This window comes from Harpia harpyja, chromosome 3, assembly GCF_026419915.1.
Source record: "Harpia harpyja isolate bHarHar1 chromosome 3, bHarHar1 primary haplotype, whole genome shotgun sequence".
In the NCBI taxonomy this organism is placed as follows: Eukaryota; Metazoa; Chordata; class Aves; order Accipitriformes; family Accipitridae; genus Harpia; species Harpia harpyja.
This window is the reverse complement of record NC_068942.1, coordinates 69,011,244-69,033,603: the sequence shown is the minus strand read 5'-3', so window position 1 is coordinate 69,033,603 and position 22,360 is coordinate 69,011,244. Positions and strand designations below refer to the sequence as shown.

At 47.4% G+C, this 22,360-nt stretch overlaps 1 protein-coding gene across 1 annotated transcript in view; it reads left to right on the top strand.

Annotated features, from left to right (window-relative positions):
* CCDC85C (coiled-coil domain containing 85C) overlaps positions 1 to 21,285 on the top strand; it is a 114,437-nt gene extending 93,152 nt beyond the window's left edge. The window contains exons 5-7 of the mRNA XM_052783125.1: positions 9,735 to 9,830; positions 17,694 to 17,792; positions 19,441 to 21,285. Coding sequence (XP_052639085.1) covers positions 9,735 to 9,830; positions 17,694 to 17,792; positions 19,441 to 19,530 — 285 coding nt within the window. The 3' untranslated portion in view covers positions 19,531 to 21,285. The remainder of the gene's footprint in view (positions 1 to 9,734; positions 9,831 to 17,693; positions 17,793 to 19,440) is intronic.
* The last annotated feature ends 1,075 nt before the right edge of the window (positions 21,286 to 22,360 follow it).

Here is a 22,360-nt window from a genome sequence, read left to right as displayed (position 1 = left end):
ATGCTCTTCAAAACAAGGGCAGAAGAAAAGTGAGAAGGTGACTCGGTCTCTCTCTCTCTCTCAGCTCCCTGCAGGGGAAGGACCAAGCTGGCCCCTGCGCCAGCCTGGCGCAGGCAGGGAGACGTGGCTGTGGCCCAAGCTTGATCTCGGGTCTCACTGGGGGATCCAGAGCAAGTCTGCTAGTCCCTTCCTCAGCCTGCGTGGGAGTAAATCTGTTCCTCTCAGGGAGAAGAACTGGATCGGCTTCTTAAAGGCAACCTGACTTTTAAAATCAGGTTTGAAACTGCCAGGGACCACCGTTCCCATTGTGGTGCCCAGGAGACGCACCCAGAAGAGCCAGGGGAACCCTCTGGGCATTGATGCCCCTGCAGAGTCACCTGGAGCACCGGGGACCTTAGCATGGCCCCGAGATGTCCCTGCACAGCACAGGAACCCTGCCACCACCAGCACAGAGCCCCCAGCCTCTCGCTGCGCTGCATGAAGCCCCTGGGCGCGGGGATCCCTGGGCTGCCCGGTGCCTCTGGCATCCCCGGGACTGCTCTTTGCAGCTTCAGCATCGTGTCGGAGCCTCTCAGAATGCCTTCAGCCCCTTCTGTCGCTCCACCAAGCCCATCCTGTGCAGCTCTCCGATGGTCCCCTCCTTTCTCCCATCCACGCGCCCCATCCCTGCGGCTGTCAGTTGAGCTGAGCGCTGCCAGCGTGTGTCGGAGGACAACCCGAGGCCTGTTTCTTGCCTTCTTCCAGCAGCGGAGATGGCCACAGTCCCTTTTTAGGCAGGGAGAAACAATGATCAAGGAGCACGGCAGAAGGCAGCTTCTTCCCGCCGGCAGCATCGATACCACCAGGATGCTATTGAGCAGACAAAGAGAGAAATTCAAGGCAGCCGTTTTGCTGCTGCGGCAACAGCGACTGTGGAAGGGAAAGTAAAATGAAAGGTTTGTCGGGATTTGCAGCCCGGGGAGCGCTATTGTGAAGCTTCAGAGTGTATTACCAGCAGCTGAGAACAAGCTGATCCATTTTTGAAGGCAGCTGCCCTTCATCAGCAGTTATTGCAGCGTCTCTGAGCCACGGGTGGCTTTTTTCCCCACGGCAGCCAACCGACACAAAGTTTGGCAATGACAAAGTTTGGGGATTTGATGAGCGAAAGAGGCACTGACAGTCAGTACCCATAATCTGCCCTTACAGGTAATCGCAAGAGGCGAGAAAAATTCGTCTGCTTTGAGGATCTGCTGTAGGTTCTCGTGCTCATTTATCACGAGTGTTCGTGTGGGGCTGGCAGTGGGTCGGGGGAGAGATACAGGCACGGCAGACCCTCACTCTGCCCCAGACCTGGGCAGAGGCTGCTTCGCCAGCGACGGCCAGGGCAGCCAGGCTGAAACGGAGATCAGGAGGGGCAATACAGATGTGAGCAGTTATCCTCCCATGTCTGCATGCATCCTCCACCCACCCAGCGGCTTTCACCTGGGCCATCCCCAAATCGGTTTTGCTTCAAAATGAGGAAAGTCTTAAAAATACCCACGGTTTCCTTCTGAAATCAAATGAGCTTGACGTTCCTTTATTAAAAGAACTAGCACCTCTCAAAATACTTACGCTGACAGTGCCCCTGTGAGTCAGTCGGAGTTAGTGCACTTTGTCCGTGGGTACAGCATGGGCTCGCTCTGTCCGTAGCCGTCAGACTTCTTGTTTGCTTGTATCAGGTAGTTACGGGCTGAAACTGCTCCGAATATGTCATGTTGGTAATAATTCCACAGTCCGAGGTGGAGCTAAAGCTGTCGGTGGGGCTTTTTAACAGCGTGCACCCGTTCCAGCTGCGCAGTGCTGTTACCAACCCAAAGAGCGACCGCTCTCCTCTTCCTCTCCCCTTCCGCTGCCGGAGGAAGCTGGCTCACCGGCTTTGCACGTGCCGAGGAGTTTTCCAAGGCTGGAGCTGCGATCCGCCGTTAGCATGGTGCTGAGAAAAGACACCCTTCCTGTTTGTAGATGAGATCCAGTTGCAAACAATGTCCTGACTTTGTCCTGTCTGGGGCAGTCCCTGAAATCCTCCCTTTCCTTTGGTGCCCCAGCACAGCCCGTACAGCCAGCGCTGTGTCGTGCCCGCTGGGGACAAGAGCTAATCTTTTGTCAGGTGTCCTTGATGTTTATGCTCAGAAAGCAATGAAACAGTTAAATTGTTTCTTTATTAATCAAAAGGGCTGTGTAAGCCCCTTTTGTTACTTAAGTAGATATCTGTGAATGTGGTGGAGGCGGTGAAGGTGCAGGAGGTGGCGGGTGAGCCGTACAGACGGGCTCTGCCTGGCTCCTGTGTGGACCCAGTGGTTAATTCATGGATTTGAATGTTTACATGACCAGCTGCTCTCTATGATTAAAGGCAGCAAATTAAGTAATGCCAAAGGAGATTAGCATCTGCAGTAAAGTCCCTTGATTTGATAGGGAAGATGCTAATACGGGGCACTGATGGCTCCCGCGCTCACTCCCGCCGGTGGCCGGGACCCGTGTTGCGCTGGAGAGCACCGCGGTGTCTGCCTGCGGGCTCTCCCACGTCTTCCTTCTCCTCTGCCTGGTGGCACGGTGTCAACTGCTCGCAGCTGCAAGGCAGCCCGCTGTGACTTTGGGAACGTAGGGCCGTGCAGCCATTTAAGCGCACAAGGGGGGAGTGGGTGGTTTGTTTTGAGCTGGATGCTGGCAGGCTTTCTGCACAGTAGGCACGGAATAACAATAGCCAAGTGTCATCATCGCTTTGGATCATCTGCCAGGCAGACTGGACACATAAGGGACCTGGGTGCTCCCTGGCTCTGGCGAGGGTGTCCCGCGCTCAGGCACGAGAGGTCTGGCATCGCCCGCAGCAGAGTGGCAAAAAGGCTGCGCTTTGCACAGTGTGGTTTGCAGAGGAGCCGGCGCCGGTTGCTTCTCCGTGCCTCTGGGAAATCTCCCTCTTGCAGCCAGGGAGGAGGCTGCTGCCAGGGTGCCTTCAGGTAGCCTTGTCCCTGCAGGGCCATGAGAGGAGCCGGACCCCTTCAGGAGCACCACGCGTGGTGGCAATGGCAGAGCTGCCACGGGCATGAGAAGGTACAGCAGGGAGGGAAGGGGCTTCGAAGGAAGGGAGGGAGAAATGTCAGCCCGGAGTCATGTCACGCTTCAGCGCCGTGCGGCACCATCGCTTTGTTTCAGCCATTAACCCCTCTGCAGCTGCGAGGCAGCGGAGGATGGGAAACGTGGCCCAGGCTGCAAGACGATGAGGGGGTCTGATCTGCCATTGTGGGGCCCAGGAAATTTCTAAGGCTGGTGGTAATGGGAGATTTTTTGTGTGTATGATCTCCTGGGGATGCGACTCATTTCTGTGTGAAGGGAGATTTCTCTTTCTGAATGGGCTGACTGTCTGCATGAGCCTGGTGCTTGCCCTCAGTGCTGCTGATGCTACGTTTCTGATGGCAGTACCGTTCTTCGGGGCTTCGGCGCATTCCCTGCGAGGGTCTGGGAATGTTTCTCCCATGCCGAAGTGGCCCCGTGCTCTCAGTCCTTGGTTTTGCTGCTGGTTTTCTCCATCTGCGTGTCCCCCCCCCCCCCCCCCCCAGCACTGCCTCTGGCTGAAGCCGCTCCAGCCACTTTCTAAACTTTGTAGCCACAAGCGCCATTCACAAAACCAAAATATGCTGGGCCTCCCGTTCTGCCAGCACACCAGGGCTGGGGTTTGCAGTCAGACACTGCACCTTTCCATGTTACCGCCTGGCTCTGCCACCCACTTTTCTTGTGGCTGTGGGCCCGTTACTGCCTCCTGCGTGTCCCTTAACAGTTCCTAATTTACAGAGCAGTGTCGGCACCTCTATTTATGTAAAACACCTGGATGGTGATGGGTGCTAAGGAAGGCCCCAAGTATAATTCAAACCTGGGTAAGCAGGCTGCAAGCAAAACCACTGTGAGATAAATAGTCATGCCTGGGAATTTTATTGTGAGTTGTCTGGCAGTGCCTGCCTATAATGTAATTTTCCTTGTTCTGTCTTGGCAATAAAAACTTCAGAGTGTCTGATATGACTCCATTTAGCTTTAATGTTGTCTGAGGTATGCCATTAGAAAAGTGTGGTTTATTTAATTGGGTTTGAATCCTGAATGTCTGCTTGTTTTTTGAAATGGTAGACAAAAATTAATAGAAGGCAAGGAGAAGATGTGCGGTTCAGAAGCATTAACGCTTGCTCACACGCTCCATGTTGGCCTGAAGCACCCTCAGTGCCTGGACTGTGACTGAAGTCAAATCAGCATGACGTTCTCCTCTGGGTTTTGAAACTTAGTCCTTTGCAGTCTTTCTGCGTGCAGATCAGGAATAGCTCTCAGAGCTGAGGTAGAAAAGGATGTCATTAAAAGACTGAATATAATTGAGCAGAAAGAGATTGAAAACTGATGGCAGGACCAAGGTCTCATGTCTTTTCAGATCCCTGGAGGAATCAAGGAGAAATTGTTTATCGCAATTTCTTTGTTCCTTTTGGAGATTTCCAACCCAAAACCTCTAAAAGAGCAGACACCTGTCATCCCCAGTTAGGCTCTTTTCTTCTTGGGTTCCAACGCATTCCCACTGTTATTAAGAACTGTTCATATTTTAAACCTTACTTTGTCTCTGTGGAGGTGTGTCATTATCAAGAGTTCCCAGCGTGCTTTATTACAGAGAGTCCTATTAATTTTGTTCCTCCAAACATGTAGCAAGAGTATCATCGGCAGTGCTTGCCAGCATCTGTGCTGGACCACCTCCCATGCAACCAGACAGAGCCAGCAAGGACTCATTAGGTAACTTGGTCTTAGACACTGGCAATGCCATTGTGGCTTGATACAGAGGAGCAGATGTCCTCCAGCAGCTGCAAGTTGAGGCCTCTGCTCTTCCTTTTTTGGTGTCAGATTAAAAAGGATCATTGGCAGTATTTGTGGTCTTCGGATTTTCTTTCTCACATCAGCACCGATTCTCTGCTCATCATCTTCGGGTTCTGGGCTGGGGCAGTGCATGGGACTAGTTTGATTTGGTTTGTTTTCTGCTTTGGATTTGAGGCTGTCACTGGGTCAAGTGTCATTCTTAGCAATAGACAACTGGGGGATTTATCCCCTATGCGTAGCATATTCAAGGATGCTCTGGCATGAGCGACTGCAGAGTTCCTCTTTCTTTTCTTAGTCTATTAATGATACAGCTGGACTGTGAATCTCCTTACAGACTTGGAGATTGAACCACAAGCCCTGCAGGCTCCAGTGAGAGGTTTCTGCGAGGGTCTCAAACAGAATTGGGCTTCTCTGGTGGATTTGTGGTTTGGGCATGCACGATGTGGGGCTGGTGGGATGGAAAGGGGGCTGATGCTATGTGGGAACAGTAAGCTCTGACAAGTGCGTTGGTCCCATCACAGACACCAGCAAATATCCAGTGCTGATCTGCTTGAAATGAAGGAGCAGGCTGAAAGGGAAATGTGTTCAGTGGTGCTTCGGTACTGCTGTCTGCCCAGAGGTGGCAGAGGAATAGCTCTTGTCGTGGTTTCCCCACTGGGAGAGTGGCTGCATACGTGGGTGCTTGGCACTTGCCTCCCATGAGGGATGCGAAGAGCCTCACCAGGAGCCTCTCGGGACATTACAGTCCCAGAGCTGTCCTGGCAGCAGAGATAGGGCTGTTCTTTCCAGGGCTGAACTCATCAGAGATCCACACTACAGTGGTCTCAAATGCTCTGAACTCCCACAGTGGTTTGCAGAGCAGCAAAAGCACCAACTTACCTAGGAAGCATCAGTTGGGTCACACACGCCTTCAACAGCCTTTGGTTCTGGGACTTTTTCTTCTTAAAGACGTATCTTGGACAACTATCTCTGGGTCTCATAGGTGCAGTGATCAACAAACCCTGTGTGCAGGGAAGACAAAAAGTGCTTCCTCCAAGCACTCGGGAACTCCAATGCATCAGATACGTAACTTAGAGCCTTCCACTCTTAATTAGGCTGGTAATCTCATCGCTGGGCAGCTCTTTCTTTTGGCAGTGTAACCGTGGCTGTGGATGAAACAGAAAGTGGCGTGCGATGTAATTCTACCCAGGTGACCATTTGACACCACAACATAGGTCTACAGTTGTTTTCTTTTTGAATTACAAATTCCTTGTATAAGTGATGAGTTAAACCAGCTAACTTCCAGTCTCATCTCTGCTGCTGTAAATCTGGAGCAACTCTAAAGCTAGTTGGGGCCAAAGAGAATAAGAAACTTCACATTTTGAAATGACTCAGCTTCTCATTCTGCTGACGTTCAGCCTCAGCAGAAGTAAACTAGAAAAATGACCAAGATGGTATTTCTCAACAGCTTTATTATAAATATAATGGCATCCTTTTGAGTGACTTCTGAGCTGTCTTTTAGCACCATTCATTTACATAATCATGTGACACCTCAGCCACATGTCTGAGGATGAAGAGTGAACCATCTCTGAGCTACCAAACACTATGAAATCCTAGCAAGTGGAAAAGCCAGATGTCCATCTAATACAGAGCGTGCATATTTGACAACACCAGACAGGGAGAGGAAATTGAGGGTGATGTGTGCCCCAAAACACACTGTATTGCTTTTTGCCTATATGGACAATTTCTGCTTCTTAGGATGTAACCAGATTAACCTTGCTATTATTGTCTGTCAGGGTGCTGAATCAATTGTGTTCCCATGGCTGTGAAAATGTCAGCGATAGGGAACGGGAAGGGCATGGGCTTCTGCAGTGACAGAGGTCTTCAGAGTAGCTGCTGAGTTAGAGTGCTGGGGTGCAGCTGTGGTAATTCTTACCCACAGTTTCCAAATGCATCTATTTTAGGCATGAGGAATCTCCTCCATCTGTGTGATTTCAGCTACTACCTTAACGCTGACTTCCCGAGATTTCCCCCTCCCTCCTGTACTTCTTCCAATCTCCTATCTCTGTTCCCCCTCCCCTACATTTCATCTCAACTGGTTTCCTGCTGGGTAAAATGCACATCCTCCTCTTTCTTCCCATTCCCTCCCTTCTCTCCCACTGTTGGCAGTTTTCCAGTCCGGCAACCTTGACCTTATCTCCAATTCCTTCCATTTCCTCCCCTTCAGCTAACACTATTGGTGAACTCTGCCCATTTTCCTCCCCTCCATCCTCCAAAGGCTGGCCATGCATCCTGCTGGATATGTTGTCATTTCTTTCCTTGCTGACTTCAGTCCCCTCTTTTCTGGCCTCCTTTATGTATGCCTCCGTGCAGGAAGCTGATAGAAGTCTGGCTGAAGCTTTTTTTTTTGAGAACCACACTGAAATCAGTGGGAATGAAGCACCTACCCCCCCTTTATAAAACTCTGACTCTTTGTGCATCTGGAAAGAGCCTTTTCTAAGGGTGCAACTGCACTAAAAGCACTAAATGTAATGACAAATATTAAGCCACCCTTAGCAGTGTGGGTATTTTTACTTGTTGCATCCTACAGCTGCAAAGAGCGGGGGTGTTGGTGAGATCCTTGCTTGCTCCCCCACTTTATTCAGGTGCATGTTTGGCCTTTTTTAGTAACAGTCTCGTGGTGGGGAGGTCTCTGTGGCTTGGGGCATAGCGGGCCATCGGCATGGTGGTTTGGTGCGCTTGCCATTGCTGACGATTGCACGTTTATCTTAGTATGGTGATCAGTTAAGCATGATCAAGCTCTTTAGAAAACGTTTCTCTCTAATCATTCTGGTTTCTTTTGTATTCCGTAATAATTTTGAGAGTGATTACGATCATGGAAAGGCTTTGTGGCTCAGTGATTTCAGTTCTGAGGAGAAGTTGCTGCTGCCTATCGTATGGGAGACCTCATGATCTACTCTAGTTTGGTCAGAAAACTGTATTTAAAATGTTGTCAGCAGCAGGATCCAGCAGAATTCCTTTTACTTTGTCAGATTACTCTCAACTCTGAAGAAATATTGCATGTTAGACCTTTGCTTGGTATTTCTTGTGTTACTTCTAAAGAGGGCTGTGGGGGAAGATCCATCTCAAGTATGGTTCATGGCCACAGACTCCTGAATCTTCTGCTTTCAGTTGTCATGATATTAGTCATTTATGGAAAGAAGGAAGCTTTCATGCTGAAGCCAGAGGAATTATGCGTGTATTGGTGTCTTTGACCTCTGTGGGAGGCTGATTCTGGAAGGACTCTCTTGCGTTTTCCAGTCCTGTGATAAATTTGTAACCCATTTTGCAGTCTTAAGTTGCAGCTGTAGACTGGCTGAACCCAGTGCCTGGTGCTCCCTCCCCAGCCTCTGCCTGTTCTGTGTGATGTTCTGGACGGGATGGCTGAGGACATGTCCCCAGGTGGCCACAGCTCCAGCAAGCTGTAACCCTCTTCCAGCAGGTCCAGAACCATGCCCAGCCTGCGAGTGTCTCTTGGTCCCTGTGCTTTGGCAGTCTGTTAAATCTCCTTGGAGAATTATTGTGGAGTTATTAAGTCTAATTTTCCTTGTTCTGAGATGCTTGCCTCTCAGAAGGAAGTTTTTGTATCACCAGCAACTCAGTTCATGAAAGTCGCTATTATGAGGAAATGGCTGTTGGTTATGATACCGGTTAAGCACAGATCAGTGGCCTAGGCATGAAAGGCTCCATGCCTTTCATGCTATTTTTGTCTGTAGCCTAATGGATTGGTCCATCTTTTTCTTTAATGTATGCACATGACCACTTTTATTGGTAGAAAGGCCCCCATAACTTAAAACATTTGGAAGAATAAGAGGTGGTGAAGTGCCCCTCCGTTGGTCCTCCTTTCTGGCACGACTAGCTTGCTGGCCTTGGCTTAGAAGGCAAAGCGATGAGACGAAGCATAAAACATGCTGTGTTTTTAAACGTGGAAAAGATGAGAACGGAGTGCCTCGTGTGTTGTATGTGAAAGCATTCCTGTGATGGTGCTACATGCCGCTCTGCCATCCTAATTTGCTTTCAGAGGCCCCCAGTATAATCATTCTTTGTGTTTCCTAAAGGATGTGAAGACTAAATACGAGTTTGGTCAATGGTTTCATTGTTGATTTCTCCCACTGCTACAAAGCAATGCAAAAATATTAGGGACAGGCAGGGTGCATCTCACTGAATAAAGATATTGTATCTCTCATAATCCAAGTTGGATGCCTTTAAAAGAGGAAAACCCTATGAAAAGTGCTTACAAGGCTGTTTGGACAGTAGAAATCTTTTGTAAAATGTAATTTCGGCATCTTTCCCAATGGGATCCTTCGTGCAGGAGGACTGGCCCTCATTTTGGAAACAAACCCAGCCAACATTAGGTTTGGACATCTGCTTGTTTTAAGGTTGCTTTCACAATTTTCTCTGTAGCTGAAGATTGGTACTTGATGTCTATGTGAAAATGTTGCCAGAAAAGCAATGAAGTTATGCCAACTGTTTCTTTCATGAATGCAGCTCCTTAGAAATGACCGCTTTATGCTGGAAAATCATCTTGTTTGCATTGCTCCCTTGGCTAGAAGGATGAGAACCGTTTGATCTTGTCCTTGTACAAAGTTATCCTAAGTGAGCAAATAATGCTTCATGAATAAGTTTAGCTTTAAAGCAGGGTGATCTCCTGCCTGAGTACATCTAGACTGAGTGATGGTAGGCTTAAATGGCATTAAATCAAGTGACTTCTGAGGAAAGGGTAGTGGTGTCTTTTGTCTTTGCAGGTGGCTGAAGGGGACTGAATTTGAGAGAAGCTAGTGCTCAAATTTTCTGGATATTTTCTTCCTTCTTGCTTAAATCACCCAAAGGGAATTAAAGCATATCTTCCCTTATTTCAACAGGGACCAGCTCGCATGACATCTGATCTTGCATCTTCTCCTGCAGCAGGATATGTCCCTGTTGGTCAGAAACCAGAGGCTGTTGTGCATGCTATGAAGGTAAGGATGCTGCAGATCCCCCCACAGCAGTGCAGCACGGTGCAGTACAGTGCGCTGTGGTGGAACAAACACCACAGTGGCAGAACTGGACATTTGCTCTTCTCGTGGAAACACAACAACTAGAAATGGAAAGTTAGTACTTGGGCAGATTATCGGTAACCAGCACCTGTATCATAATGAGTAATCATTGCTTCAAATAGTTGCGGAGTTAAGCAAGATCATGCATAGCTATTTTTTTGGGAGGGAAACCTCCAACAAAAGCTGCTGATGCTGAGGGTGTTGGTTACCCTTTCTGTTCATCAGTCCTGCGTAAACTGGCTCTCTGGGGTGACAGCATGACCAAAATGCTGTTTTTAAAAGGGACACAAAACCTGCAGTTCCTACATAAGTTTTGTTATTGAAAATCCTGCAGCAGTCTTCAAAGGAGAAAGACTTTATTTTATGTAAATACACAGCAAACCATGGCATTATACCCACGTAGATATATGCATCATCAGTGGGGATTAAAGTCAGGACTGTCAGCAATAAAAACCGTGGGATGGTGCTAGCTGAGTTGAAGGAGAAAACTTGCACCGTGATTTCACAGCAGTTCTCAATTCCTAGTGACCATCCATTAGCAGGAAAAATGTAATACCCTGGTTTTACATGTTTAACTGGTTAAGCAAGTTACTTCTGAGTAGCTAAGGGACACAGAAGCACAAATCCTTTCCAAGGTGCCATAGAGATGGCTGGAAAGTCTCTAACTAAATTAGGCTCAGGTTGGAACATACTGATTTATAGATTTGGATTTGTTGAAGCTGAAGAATTTTGTACAGGGTTAAAAAGCTTTCTTCAAATCAAAGGAGAATTCCTGGATGGCTACTCTGAAGCTCAAATCCCCATGGTCATAGCTGGAAAAAAGGTCCAGCAGTGGCATCAGCACTAGCTTAGACTGTTCTAGACCTGGAGAGTGGTGCTTACAAAGCTCTTTGCTTTATACCTTTCCATGTCTGACAGCTAAATAAATGGCACAGATGTTGCTCATAGCTTTGATCTACAAGCTCTCTAAATTTTCTAGTTTTTAGTGTTTTCAGCTCACTTTTTTCTGCCTGTCCAGGGTCTCTTGGCTCCAGGACAGATGTGGCAGGTGGTGGTGGTAAAACCAACAAGTGTCAGGAGAAGCAGTAGTGCAGCTGGCAAGGACGTTGGTTCCACTGAGCACTTGGAAGACCCCAGGAGGATATTGCTCAAGTAGTTCATCTTCTATGCATTTATGGTGTGTGAGGAATTATGAAAGGAAAGACAAGTTTGGTTTGGTTTGGATCAAATTTGAATTTGTATTATAAAAGATCCGTCAACCTGAAAATCTTGATTTTTCAGCTTACTTGAGGCTTTTATTACACCCGCATTGTATAACTCTCATTGGATCTTAAGAGAAGGGTGTCCAGCACCATCAAGGATTAAAAAATAACTTTAGTACAGTTTTTGCTAGTTCCCAAAGAAGCCCTGACCACACAAGTGGCAGTTCACTTGCCTACATATATTTATCCTGTGTTTTCCAGACAAGTTTCTTCTTTGCTTGCTCTGAATTGTGTAGTGCTATCAGAAAGTTGCTGTACTCCATCCTGTACCATGCTGCATTGTGCTTGTGGGTGACATTTCTCCTCTGTATATATGCATATGGATCTGCTAAACTGATGCCTTGCAGAACGTTGCAGACTTATGTGATACCTTGGTTTTTCTGACACTTGCACTAATCCAGTTTTGCTTGCATTTAATCATCCAAGCCCTCATGCACTCCAGACTACTGCTGTTGGCTTTTTCTTACCCAGCTGTGGGGTTCGTACCTTTCCGCTCCTGCTCTTCATTGCATTTGATGAGGTGGTGGTGAGGACAATGTTAAGCAGAGTTGATAATGTTTTTAAGTTACAAGATCAAATAGTTATAAATTGATTATGAACACATTCTGGAGGGAAATTAGGTTCCTATTTGCTTTAGGGGTTACGGGACCGAATTTCTTAGTAAGGGCAAGAAATATAAATGGCTTTAAGATATGGTTTGACAAGCTTATGGAAAGGATTGGAAAATGAATGAGGAAGATTCTTGGAAACTGGAAATTAAGTTTGGGAGGTCTGGCGCAATGAGGCATATAAAGGAGTTGAAAAGAAGTTGGATGACTAGTTGTTTGCAATTATTATTATCATCATTATCATCATTATTAATCCTCTACTTCAGGGCTTTGTTGATCACTAGGAAGGGCTGGAAGAAAATCTCCTCTGCAGTTTCATCATTTGGCCGGTGGGGTACGTTTGTCTGTCTTCAAAACCCCGGAAAGTGCCATGGCTGGAGTCAGAGAGCAGGTGGCATAGCAGTCACATCTTACGGGGCATAAATGATCTCACATGATGTGTCTTGCTCACACACTTAGGATTGAAAATATTCTCACATTTGAAGCAAGGAGGAAATTCTCCTGTAGGTCAGCATGGCAGGGAGGGATGAGAAGCTGTTCATTTTTCCATCCTGTGGCCCATTTCCAAGGATCAGCTGGGAATTGAGAAGACTGAGGAAACTGGTCATGGTCTCAATCTCTCCTCCTCCCTTCTTGTGGCACAGTGAAATTTTTGCTGTTGGTCTCTAGCCGTGGATCTTAAACTGGCTAGAAGATAACGTTATATGGCCACGGCATGCTGTAGCATATGGAGCAGGTCTTATTTGCACCCTGCAGAACTGGGCAGCTTTTCCAGTGCCAGCCCCTGCATGTGGGAAACTGGATGCAGCTACCAGCTTAGACCCTCACTGCCTGTGATACAGCTCATGACCTTCCCTTGAGGAGAAGAGAGTAGCCTACAAATGAGACTTTGCGCTTTGGCTGTACCTCGTCAGATATTAGAAAAATCCCTTCTTGGCTGTGTAAAGAAGTCCAAATGGCTGTAGCGCGCTAGCTCCTTACCGTAAGGAGAGGCAAGGAGAGATGGAAGTTGGCTTCGCTTGTCTTGTGGGATGCTTGCATGGAAGGCTGTCCAGAAGCGGTGTGGCTGCAAGGATGCGGCTCTGTGCCCAAGCAAAGGTCATTGAGGGGCTGTGCACTCTGCACAGATCTGCAGGGCTTCTGGATTGCCTCCATCTGCACCCATCTATGTAATGTCCTCTAGGCTTTTTCCCTGGCTTTTTCTGGCAGCTGAATGCTAGCTATGTGGCTGAAGCATTGCCTGCCATTTAGCATAAGTAAGTTCTTCCTTGAGCACATTTAGGGATTTTCTTTATTTTTCCTTCTGAAATAGTTTTCGTTTATTTGCACCTACTAAATACGGAGCAAGATGACAGGTTGGCACTCCTAACAGCTGTTTTTGCTAACAAGAATAAAAGGTACATATGCTACAGCTCAGTATCTCGCTGAACATCAAAGCACTTTTCTTAGGAATTGAGCAAACCTGCTAAAGACGTGGGGAGGTGAGGAGGAGACAAATGTATGAGAACGACATTTAGCCTATAACCCAACTCCCCCCTGCAGCAGCACCTGGACCTCTGCCGTGTGCGCAGAACCATCGAGCCGGTGATCAATCACTCCCACTGATGTTGGGTAAGGCAGGATTTGGCCCTGCCAAAACCAAGGGAAATCCTAGCAGGCCATACAGACTGTTCCCTTGCCGAAGCAGGATGCTGTGTTCCCCCGTGCTTTGTCCAGTTGACTTAGAAATCAATAAAATCAGTGAGGCTTGCACTCTTCAGAAAGCATCCTTCAATCTCAGAGTGCTTCCTGGTGCAGAAACACTTCCCCCAACTTTCAACACCCCTTCCAAAGCTTTACTGCAGTCATCCTGACTCTTTGGTGGTTTTTTTGTTTGTTTTTTAAATATGCATTGCATGGTCATGCAGGGCCAGTACAGCAAGTCAGCAGGGAGGTGGATGTGATGGACCAGGTGACTGAGGTGACGCTGCCTTGGTCACAGACGTCAGTGCAGTCGCGAAGGAGAACTAAATATACCTGAGGTGTTCCTTACAGTTTACGTATCAGCAGGAAGAAAGCCAGGTGAGCCAGTGTGCTCATCGAGAGCGAGGTGCGGGTTGTCTTCAGGCGGTGGCGTCCCCAGGCAAAAGAGCACCCTTACCTGGTCCATCCCCATCCCCCTGCACGGAGAATTGCCCCGTGCCCGAGCGGAGCAGGTTGCCCTCGCCGCCCGGCGTTTTACCCAGGGAGATCACACAGCGCCGGTGCATCTGCAAAAGGCCAAGTGCTACCTGACGAGCAAAAAGGAGGGGACGGCATGAGCCGCTTCAAGCAAAACACTTGTCTGTTTTCTGTAGGTTCCTGGGTTGGGATGTGGCAGAAATCACGAGAGGATATACCCCAGTTTCTTAGAGCCGCACTGAATGCACAGTCCTTGAACTTCAGCTGAGCCATAGACAATTTACGTGAAGGCACGTTCATAATCCCCAGCGGTGTAATTGGAGGAACATTAACCTGGTCCTTCTAAACAGCTGAGGCAGCGCCTGGCAAGATCTGAGAATGGCTGGGGCTGGGTCAGCACCAAGAGGCCTTCCTGTCTTTCTTCAGGAGGTGATTTCACTCTTCAGAGTGTATTTTTCTCTAGCATGCCTTTCCAGGGTAGGCTGCTGAGTTTTTACCCCCCTGAATCCCTTTTTCCCATAGCCAAGATGCTAATATATCTTTACAAAGTGCCTACCCACACGTGGGGTGGGCCTGGGGAGCAGGGTGGCTTCCCGGGCAAATGAGTCCCGAGTCATTCAGAAATGAAATACAGCCATAACTTCTGTCTGATCAGCTTTCAGCTCCAACTCTGCCTCGTTTACACCATTAAAAGACATTTCCACTGGAAGAAATGGGCTCTGCCACCCTTCCACACCTCCTGGACTAGGGAATGTTGTTTTAGTTTAAGCACGAGTCATCGAAAAACTTTATTTTTGTCTGCCGAGACTCTTGTGCCTGCAAGATTGATGGCTGGTGGAAGCAGAGGCTGGAGCTGATGTGATCTTTTTAACTAATCTAAACCATGGTCGTCCTTGACACTTGCCCTGTGGACACGGCCGGTGCTTAGCTGCCAGCCAGGCAGCCCTGGCGCTCCGCACGGGGATGTGATCCTGCAGGCTGCTGCCTTTGCAGCCGAGCGTCAGAGGCACACTGGCTCCAGACGAGCGAGTTCGATGTGCGAGTCCAGCTGGATCAATAATTAATTCCCTCCTCTTTAGGAAAAAATAGATGCTCTCTTTGTCAGCACGTACATGCTTTTTGCATCCCTCTTGCCCTTCCTCTCCTCTTAGAAAGGATGTGGATAATTCTTATTTGTGCAAAGATTGGTCCCAGCTACGTTGGTTAAACTAGCTGGTGCATTTTAGAAGTAGGTTAAGGGCCCTAGGAGAATGACCTATTTTTGTTCATAACGCAGTTCAAGTACAGCAGGATTGCTGTGCCGAGGCAGACTGGGGGATAATCTACCCTGGTGTCCCCTTTCATGGAGCAGCTGGTGCTGTATGCCTCAGCAAAGGGTGAAACCCATCCGTGCACTGCATCTAGCTCTTCCAGTACTTCCCTAGGAGGTGTAGGAACACTTAGGCGCACAAATACACCTGCTGTACGGCTTGATATGTCTGTGGATGTATCACGGTGAGTAAGACTACGCACTATTTGATGGTGTTGGGTGATTCCAGGAGCTGTGACCCTGCAGACTGAGCTGACCATGTGCTCATCCGTGGCAAAGCCCTGGGTGAGGTATGTAGGTGAGCACAGATGCAGCAGTAAAATCTCGAGGCAGTCCCGCGCCGTGCTATGCCCGACTTGTGCAACATCTGGAGGAGCAATCTGAATGCATGTGGCTGTGTTGGAGGGGGTATTCTGTGGGTCACTGTGTTTCCAGTGGGAAGCGAAGGCTGCCTTTATCCCCAGGCAGCCTCATCTCTGTGATTGAGGGACCACCTGGCCGCAGCCGGGCATTGCCTCCCTGGAGGTGCTCTGGGGGGGGTGGCCGGGACGGTGCGTGTCCCAGATGGGACGTGGGGGGTCGGGGCTGGCTCCCAGCTGCTACAGAGGTGCAGGGTGTGGGCAGCACGTGGTGGGACACAGCAACCACATAGACGGGCTGCGTCTCACCAGCCACGTGTGGCCTGGGGATCAGCACTTGGGGAACACGTCTCCAAGTGCTGTTTAAAAGAAAGAGGTTAAAAATGAGGCTTTTTCCATTTCCAGACATTGTCAACCTGAAATCTAAGAAAATAAGTCACAGGCAGGATGTTTCCACTGGTTGTTGCAGCGTCCTGAGCTGCTTTCATAGTGCGTTTACTTGTCTTCCCACGGCAAATCTGCAAGTGTGGCCCAGCCACCAGGCTGAGTGGTGTCCAGGGGTCCCATGAACACGAGCACTGGATATGTCAGGTCTGGGGTGTCAGTGCTGGAGCCGTAACCTCTCTGTCTCTGCAAGGAAACCTGGTTCTTCCCAGATCCGTGAGCACCTGCCGGAGATGCCCTCTGAGCCGCAGAGCAGAGCCTCCTTGGAGACTCTCAAATCCTTTCCTCCCTCCCTTTCAGGATATTCCTATGCTTTTGCAGCCATGTCTCCATTTTTTGCAGTGCTTTCCTCCTGTTAGTATCATGGGAAAAGCCCCGTAGTGATGAGCAGGAGAGAAAGGCAAGGTGATGCCTCACTCCCCCAGAGGCTCCTGCGGACAGGGTGCCGTAGGCATGTACCTGGTCCTGCTGCCTGTAGCCAGGCAGGAGAGGAAAGACAGCAAAACAGAGCTGCTTGTGGAGGACCAGACAGTCCTGGCACCAACACTTTGTGGGTACAGCCTGTATTCATCAGCGTTTGTACCAGCTGAACTCATTGAGCAGCCGGTAAATGTCAGCCTGTAGCCGTGGCTGCAGTTCTGGGGGGGCTTGTGCAGGGGATGCCGTGTGTGTGCCCGCCCTGGCCGAGGGTCACCTATTCCCTTACGTTTATGGGGCATGTGCTGTGGGTGGAAACAGTGCTGACAGAGATTAAAGTAAAGCTCGGGGAGTCGAGGTGATTATCTCCATCTTCAGAGGGCGTCTGTGGCACAAGGAGAGGGTGACCCAGATTCACCATGGCACTCGGCACTCGCTGGGGATGGCACCTTTGGAAGACTGCAGTCAGCATGCAGGGTCCTGGGAGACAATACTGGTTTTTCCCTTGCCCCGTTCCCAACCCCTTCGCAGCCTGGCTGCATCCAGCTCCAAGAGGGAGTGGGTAAGAGCCAGGAATCAAATCAGGATCTCTGAGTCCCAGGGGTCTGTGCTAACAGCCCATCTCTTTCTCACTGTCATTGTGGGCCTCCGAGGGGCTCCCTTGGGAAAGTAAACGGGTTGAAAACAATTTTCAGCCAAAAGGTGAGTGAAATTGGCTGTGTCTGTTTAAGATATGAAAGTTCATGGCTGATTGGAGACCACACACTTAAGCTGCACAGTGGGTAATACTCTGCTTTTCAGTGGTACAAACCTCTGTTTGCCTCTTTACCTGATGGCTAAAAACCTGTTGGCCCTAAAAGCTGCTGGCCTGGGCTGACCACAGTTGCACCACGACTCGGCTTAGTAGAAGGGGGCAGAGAAGCTCCACTCCTGCGAAAGAGGGGAACGGAGGGAGCACAAGTTGCTGGGTTCAGCTCGCTGCCAATTATCACCTGGTCCCTGGGACTGCGGTGGCAGCCACACCATGCAGGTGGTGGGATGGAGGCATGCCATCACCAGGGAAGGGAGAGGATGGAGGCACCCAACTTGCTGTCATGCTCGTCTTCGCAGTGCTCTGACTCTCAAGGCTTTGTGAATCCTGCCAATTTAAATACTGGTTAATGAGGCTGTTAGGGACAGTTAACCATTTGAGGAGCATAATGCTTTTGTGATATTGTTTTTTGTAGGTCCTTGAGGTCCATGAAAATTTGGACAGGCAAATGCAAGACAACTATGAAGAAGACCTGAGTGAAAAGGAGAAGGCGATTGTTCGTGAAATGTGCAATGTAATAACTCCTCTCAGCAGCTCTAGGGGTTTCTTTCATGGTCTTTTGTTAGAAGTACAGAGGAGCAGTGCTCTGCTGCGTACAAGCCCTGTTTGATGCGAGATCCACAGGCACAAGGGAAAAGCGGAGGCTCTGCTGACCACTGCTTTGGGTATCAGTAACCTGAATGCCTCATTCACTGTACGGAGCAGCCTTTGCTCAGCAGATACTTCCCACTCTGCTGCCTTCAAGGGTGCAGAGTAGCTAGTCTAGCTGACCGAGAGCTGTGCAAAAAGGACTCTCCCTGGCTTGGAGAGTCCCGTTAGCAGTTGACTCCAGCTGTGTCCTTAGGGACGCCGTGTTGGCTGAGCAGCAACTGGTTGCTATCTTTAAAGCTGTGCAGCTTGAACGGGTTTGAGCCTAAACCATAAGATAACATCAGAGGGAGAATATTCATGTCTGAAGCCATTGAACAGCATCATGGTGTGTGGAGTGCTTTTAGCACTGCCAACATATGGGGCAACCACACTGTTAACTGAGCTTGCCACATCCTGTACGGTGAGTGTTCGTCCCAAACCTCTGCTCTGCGGCATCTGCCGCTGTGGCACTGCCTCCAGCTTCAAAGCACCTTGGCCACGCTTTGGCTTTGAACAAAGAGTTTGGGATTTCTGGTAGAACATGGCTCAAGCTGCATGTCGCCTGCAGTCGGGGATGTGCTGTTCGACAGTACCAGCAGTGCCCACAGCAGGGAGGAGGATCCTTATGGAGCCTTCTCTTTTAGAAGTCCACGTTGGAGGTCAGCCCAAGGGGCATGGTTTAGTGGCTCACAGCAGCAGAGGAGCATAACCCTCTGTTTAAATTCTGAAAACCACTTCAACCATAAAAAGAGGGTGTAAAGAACACAAGTGCATCTTGCAGAGCTAAATCACTGCAAGCATCCTTGGCAAGGGCTGAGGCACTTCACTTTGGTTCCTGGATCCTTATAAGCAAAGCCAAGATGAGAGTAAACAAGGGTCTGCTTTTTAGGATATTTTGTCCGCTTAATGCCACATTCCCTTTAGCTATGCAGGGGGAAAGGTAAAATGCCATCACTTCATCTTCCCAAATGGACTCATTTCTGTTTGTGTATCACCAGCCGTTTTTTCTGTAAATATTCATTTTATGCAGACTCAAGGCAGCTATGAAGTGCTTTGCAGTTTCTTATTTTTTAAAAAATAGCCTCCCTTAGCCCAGTGGCCGTAAAGTGATAAAATGTATGTTTTTTTTTTTTTAGAAATCATATATATATATATATATATAATTTTAATCATTATCTTTTTCATTATCTTTTCTGTTCATGGTAATGTCATTTTTGTAAGCATGGCACGGTTGACCTGCCATTGAACTTAACTTCTGAACCTAGCGTATTTGTTTTATACTATTACCCCAGGCAAAAATGGTTCTAATTTCAAGAGAGACTAATTAGAAAAATGCATCAATGTTTTTTTCCTTGGAAACTGGTGCACAGATGCCATCCAGTGGCTCTGCTAAGAATTACAGCCCAGTGCTAGGAAACGGCTTTTTTTGACTTTCAGACTGCAATTATGAAAATACTGCAACTCATCAGAGGCTTTGGGGTTTTTTTTAATTCCTGTATTTTTCTCCCCTACCCCTTTATTTTTTCTTACAGGTTGTCTGGCGAAAGCTGGGTGATGCTGCAAGCTCCAAACCCTCCATCAGGCAACATCTTTCGGGAAACCAGTTCAAGGGTCCCTTGTAGGAACACCATCTCGGAGGCTGGAAGTGATTGATTCTATGAAGACTAAAGAGGCAGAGCTCAGCATTTCTGGCTGCCTGTTTTCTGGGAGTCGGGGTTGAATTTTTTTCAGGGTTTCCTTTTTTCTTTTCTTTTTTTTTTTGACTTTTTTTTTGTAACAATAGTGTAAATATGGCAGCTAAAGGCCTGATTTCCAGGCTGTGGTGCTCTGGAACTACTGTTCAATGGGTAACCATCCAATAATGCCAGACTTGCATCATTTGTATTGTAGTTCAAACCTGCTTTGTTGTAATGGTCTGTTTGTAGAATTAACTAACGCGAGAGAATTTCTAAGAGGAAAAAGAAGAAACCTTAACCTGCGTAGAAGTCACAGTTTGTATTGCTCCAGTCCACCTGCTTGTCAATGATTCATAGCTGGGTTAGTGGCTCCAGGCAGCACCTTCCAAGGAAAGAGCAATTTGAATTCGTTGGCTTACTGCCTGCCAAGCTCCTAAGCTGCTAACGCTTTTTTTTTGGAGATCCTTATTGTGAAGAATGACGTGCAACTGGTTTCACAAGGCACTGTGTACAATATTGAGTGGCGAGCTATAAACACTGGTACCACTCTGTACGTTGTACGGTGGTACTCATCACACAAGCATACAGAAAGGCTTGAGACTCCGTATCAGCTGTTAATGAACTATTTTTCATGAACAAATGACACAAGATTTCTGCAGTCGTAATGTGAATGAACTGAAGTCACTTAGCCACACACCAGTATTCCCTACAAATATGGCAACACTTTTCCTGTAGAGCTTTTACTACAAAATAATTCAGCAGAAGCTGCCATCCTAACAGTGCTTATGGCTTTCACAGGATCTTCAAGAGCAGCTCATCTTTCACATAAGGAAGATTTGGGTATTTTTTTTTTTTAATGTTCTTGCTGGATCCCTCACCTATACTGGTTCCTGTGTAAGGTAACCAAACAACAACCTTGCAGAGCTGAATAAAAACTCCATAAACACAGGCTGTTGGGTGAGACTACTTCCTGCCATTCAAGCTTTATTTTTGTTAACGAACCAAAACAAGTGGGTTTTTCCTTCTTCTAATGGTTGTATATAAAACAATGGGACTTATATTTTGCTATTGTGGAGTAGCTGCTTGTATAGTTGTAAGAATTTGACCCTGTTTTCCAAGTTGTTACAGCAGCTGTCCCTGTATTTTATTAGATGCTCTTTCCCAATAGTCCAAGGAAGTGGGGCTTGGTTATTAAAATGATTGGTGTAAAATGATTTTAAAGACAGGCATGTGAAAAGATCAAAGCCTCCTCTTCAAAAGTTGCATCGATTTTAGTGATTAGTTCAAAGATTTAATGACCTCAAACACCATCACTTTCTTTTTATTCTCCATAAGAATCAGTCACAGCTACAGACAGCTGAATTAGCTGGCCAGATTCTTCCTCTTAAATAAATTTGTCCTACCAGTTGAGTTCTTGAGTTGTGGTAGTGTATTAACATGGAGCACCGACACAATACTAAGGAGCCCATGCTGCAAGTTATGAAAGGTAATTAATTGGTCCCATGGTATACAATAATCTAGCTGCCTGGGTGAAGAATTTGCAGTGTCAGAGCCAAAATCTGTAATCAGTAAAAAAATGGAGAAGGAATACAACCAAAATATGTGGTAACCAGTAAGAGTAAGCATCACTTCATTATTCATTGCAGAAATAAAAATGTAATGGTCAAGATGAGTAGGTTATTTAAAAAAAAAAAAAGAGAACCACCCCCAAAACACACATGCACACTCTCACCAGTTTATTTCTTACTACTGCTCGGTCAGCGAACACTGAGCTAGCTAACTCTAAGTCTAGTAATATAGACATCCCGTGGAGTCTGGAAAAATTAATTCTAGAGGCTGACTGTCTCCTTTAAAATACAGCATCTTTAGAGGATTCTGGATTTCCTCCTCTTTTTGTTTTGACCTCCTGTTTCTAGTCACCATTGATTACTTGTCTTCCTCCCTTACAATTTATACCTTGAGATTTTTGTACCAGAAAAGGTGATGTAAAGCAGAGGCATCATTCTTCCTTAACATCTAATGTCAAACAGAGGGTTACTTTAATCTATCTGCTTGAAAGCCTGTTTTAATTTTGGTGGCATCTAATCGGTGGATTAAGCAGAGAATTTAAGCATATTGGGAACAAGGTTAATTTACGTCAGTGAATTTTAACTAAAGCGATGCAAATGTTGCCAGCACTTGTAAAGAGTTAATTGTGTTGATGACGTGCTTGCTATTTTAGGAATATATTAGACTAGCAGCTCTTCTCAACAAGACAAGAGCTATGCTAATCAGATTACTAGTCTCACCAGCTATGTAATTCTCAGATAGTCCCTGCTATCAAAGCTCTCTCAAGATCTATTCAATAACTTCAAGCAAAGCTTGTTTTGTTCCACCTGCAGATCTCGCCTACAAGGGAAATAGTGCTGCAATTGAGGTCCATTAGCACTGCAAATCCTCAAGAGCCAGTTTACAGGGTAGCCAATAGTTCAGCTGAACAATCTTTATACTCTTAGGGTATATCCTGGGTTTTTTAAGACTCTGTTTGGCAGCATAAATCTTCAGTGCAAGACGTGCATCACTGACTTTGCAGAAGAACACGACAGTGCTGTACATTGGGGTGTTATTGTTTGGGAGTTTTTAGGCTTGCTACTCTTCATACTTAGCTCCATTTGAGCTATAAAGTGTCTTCCTGGAGTAAAATGACGCTCAATGACTTTACAGGATGACTTGGGTGCTGAATTTTCAGTTGTCTAAAAAGATGTTTTATATGCATATTTACATTCACTCACTTACG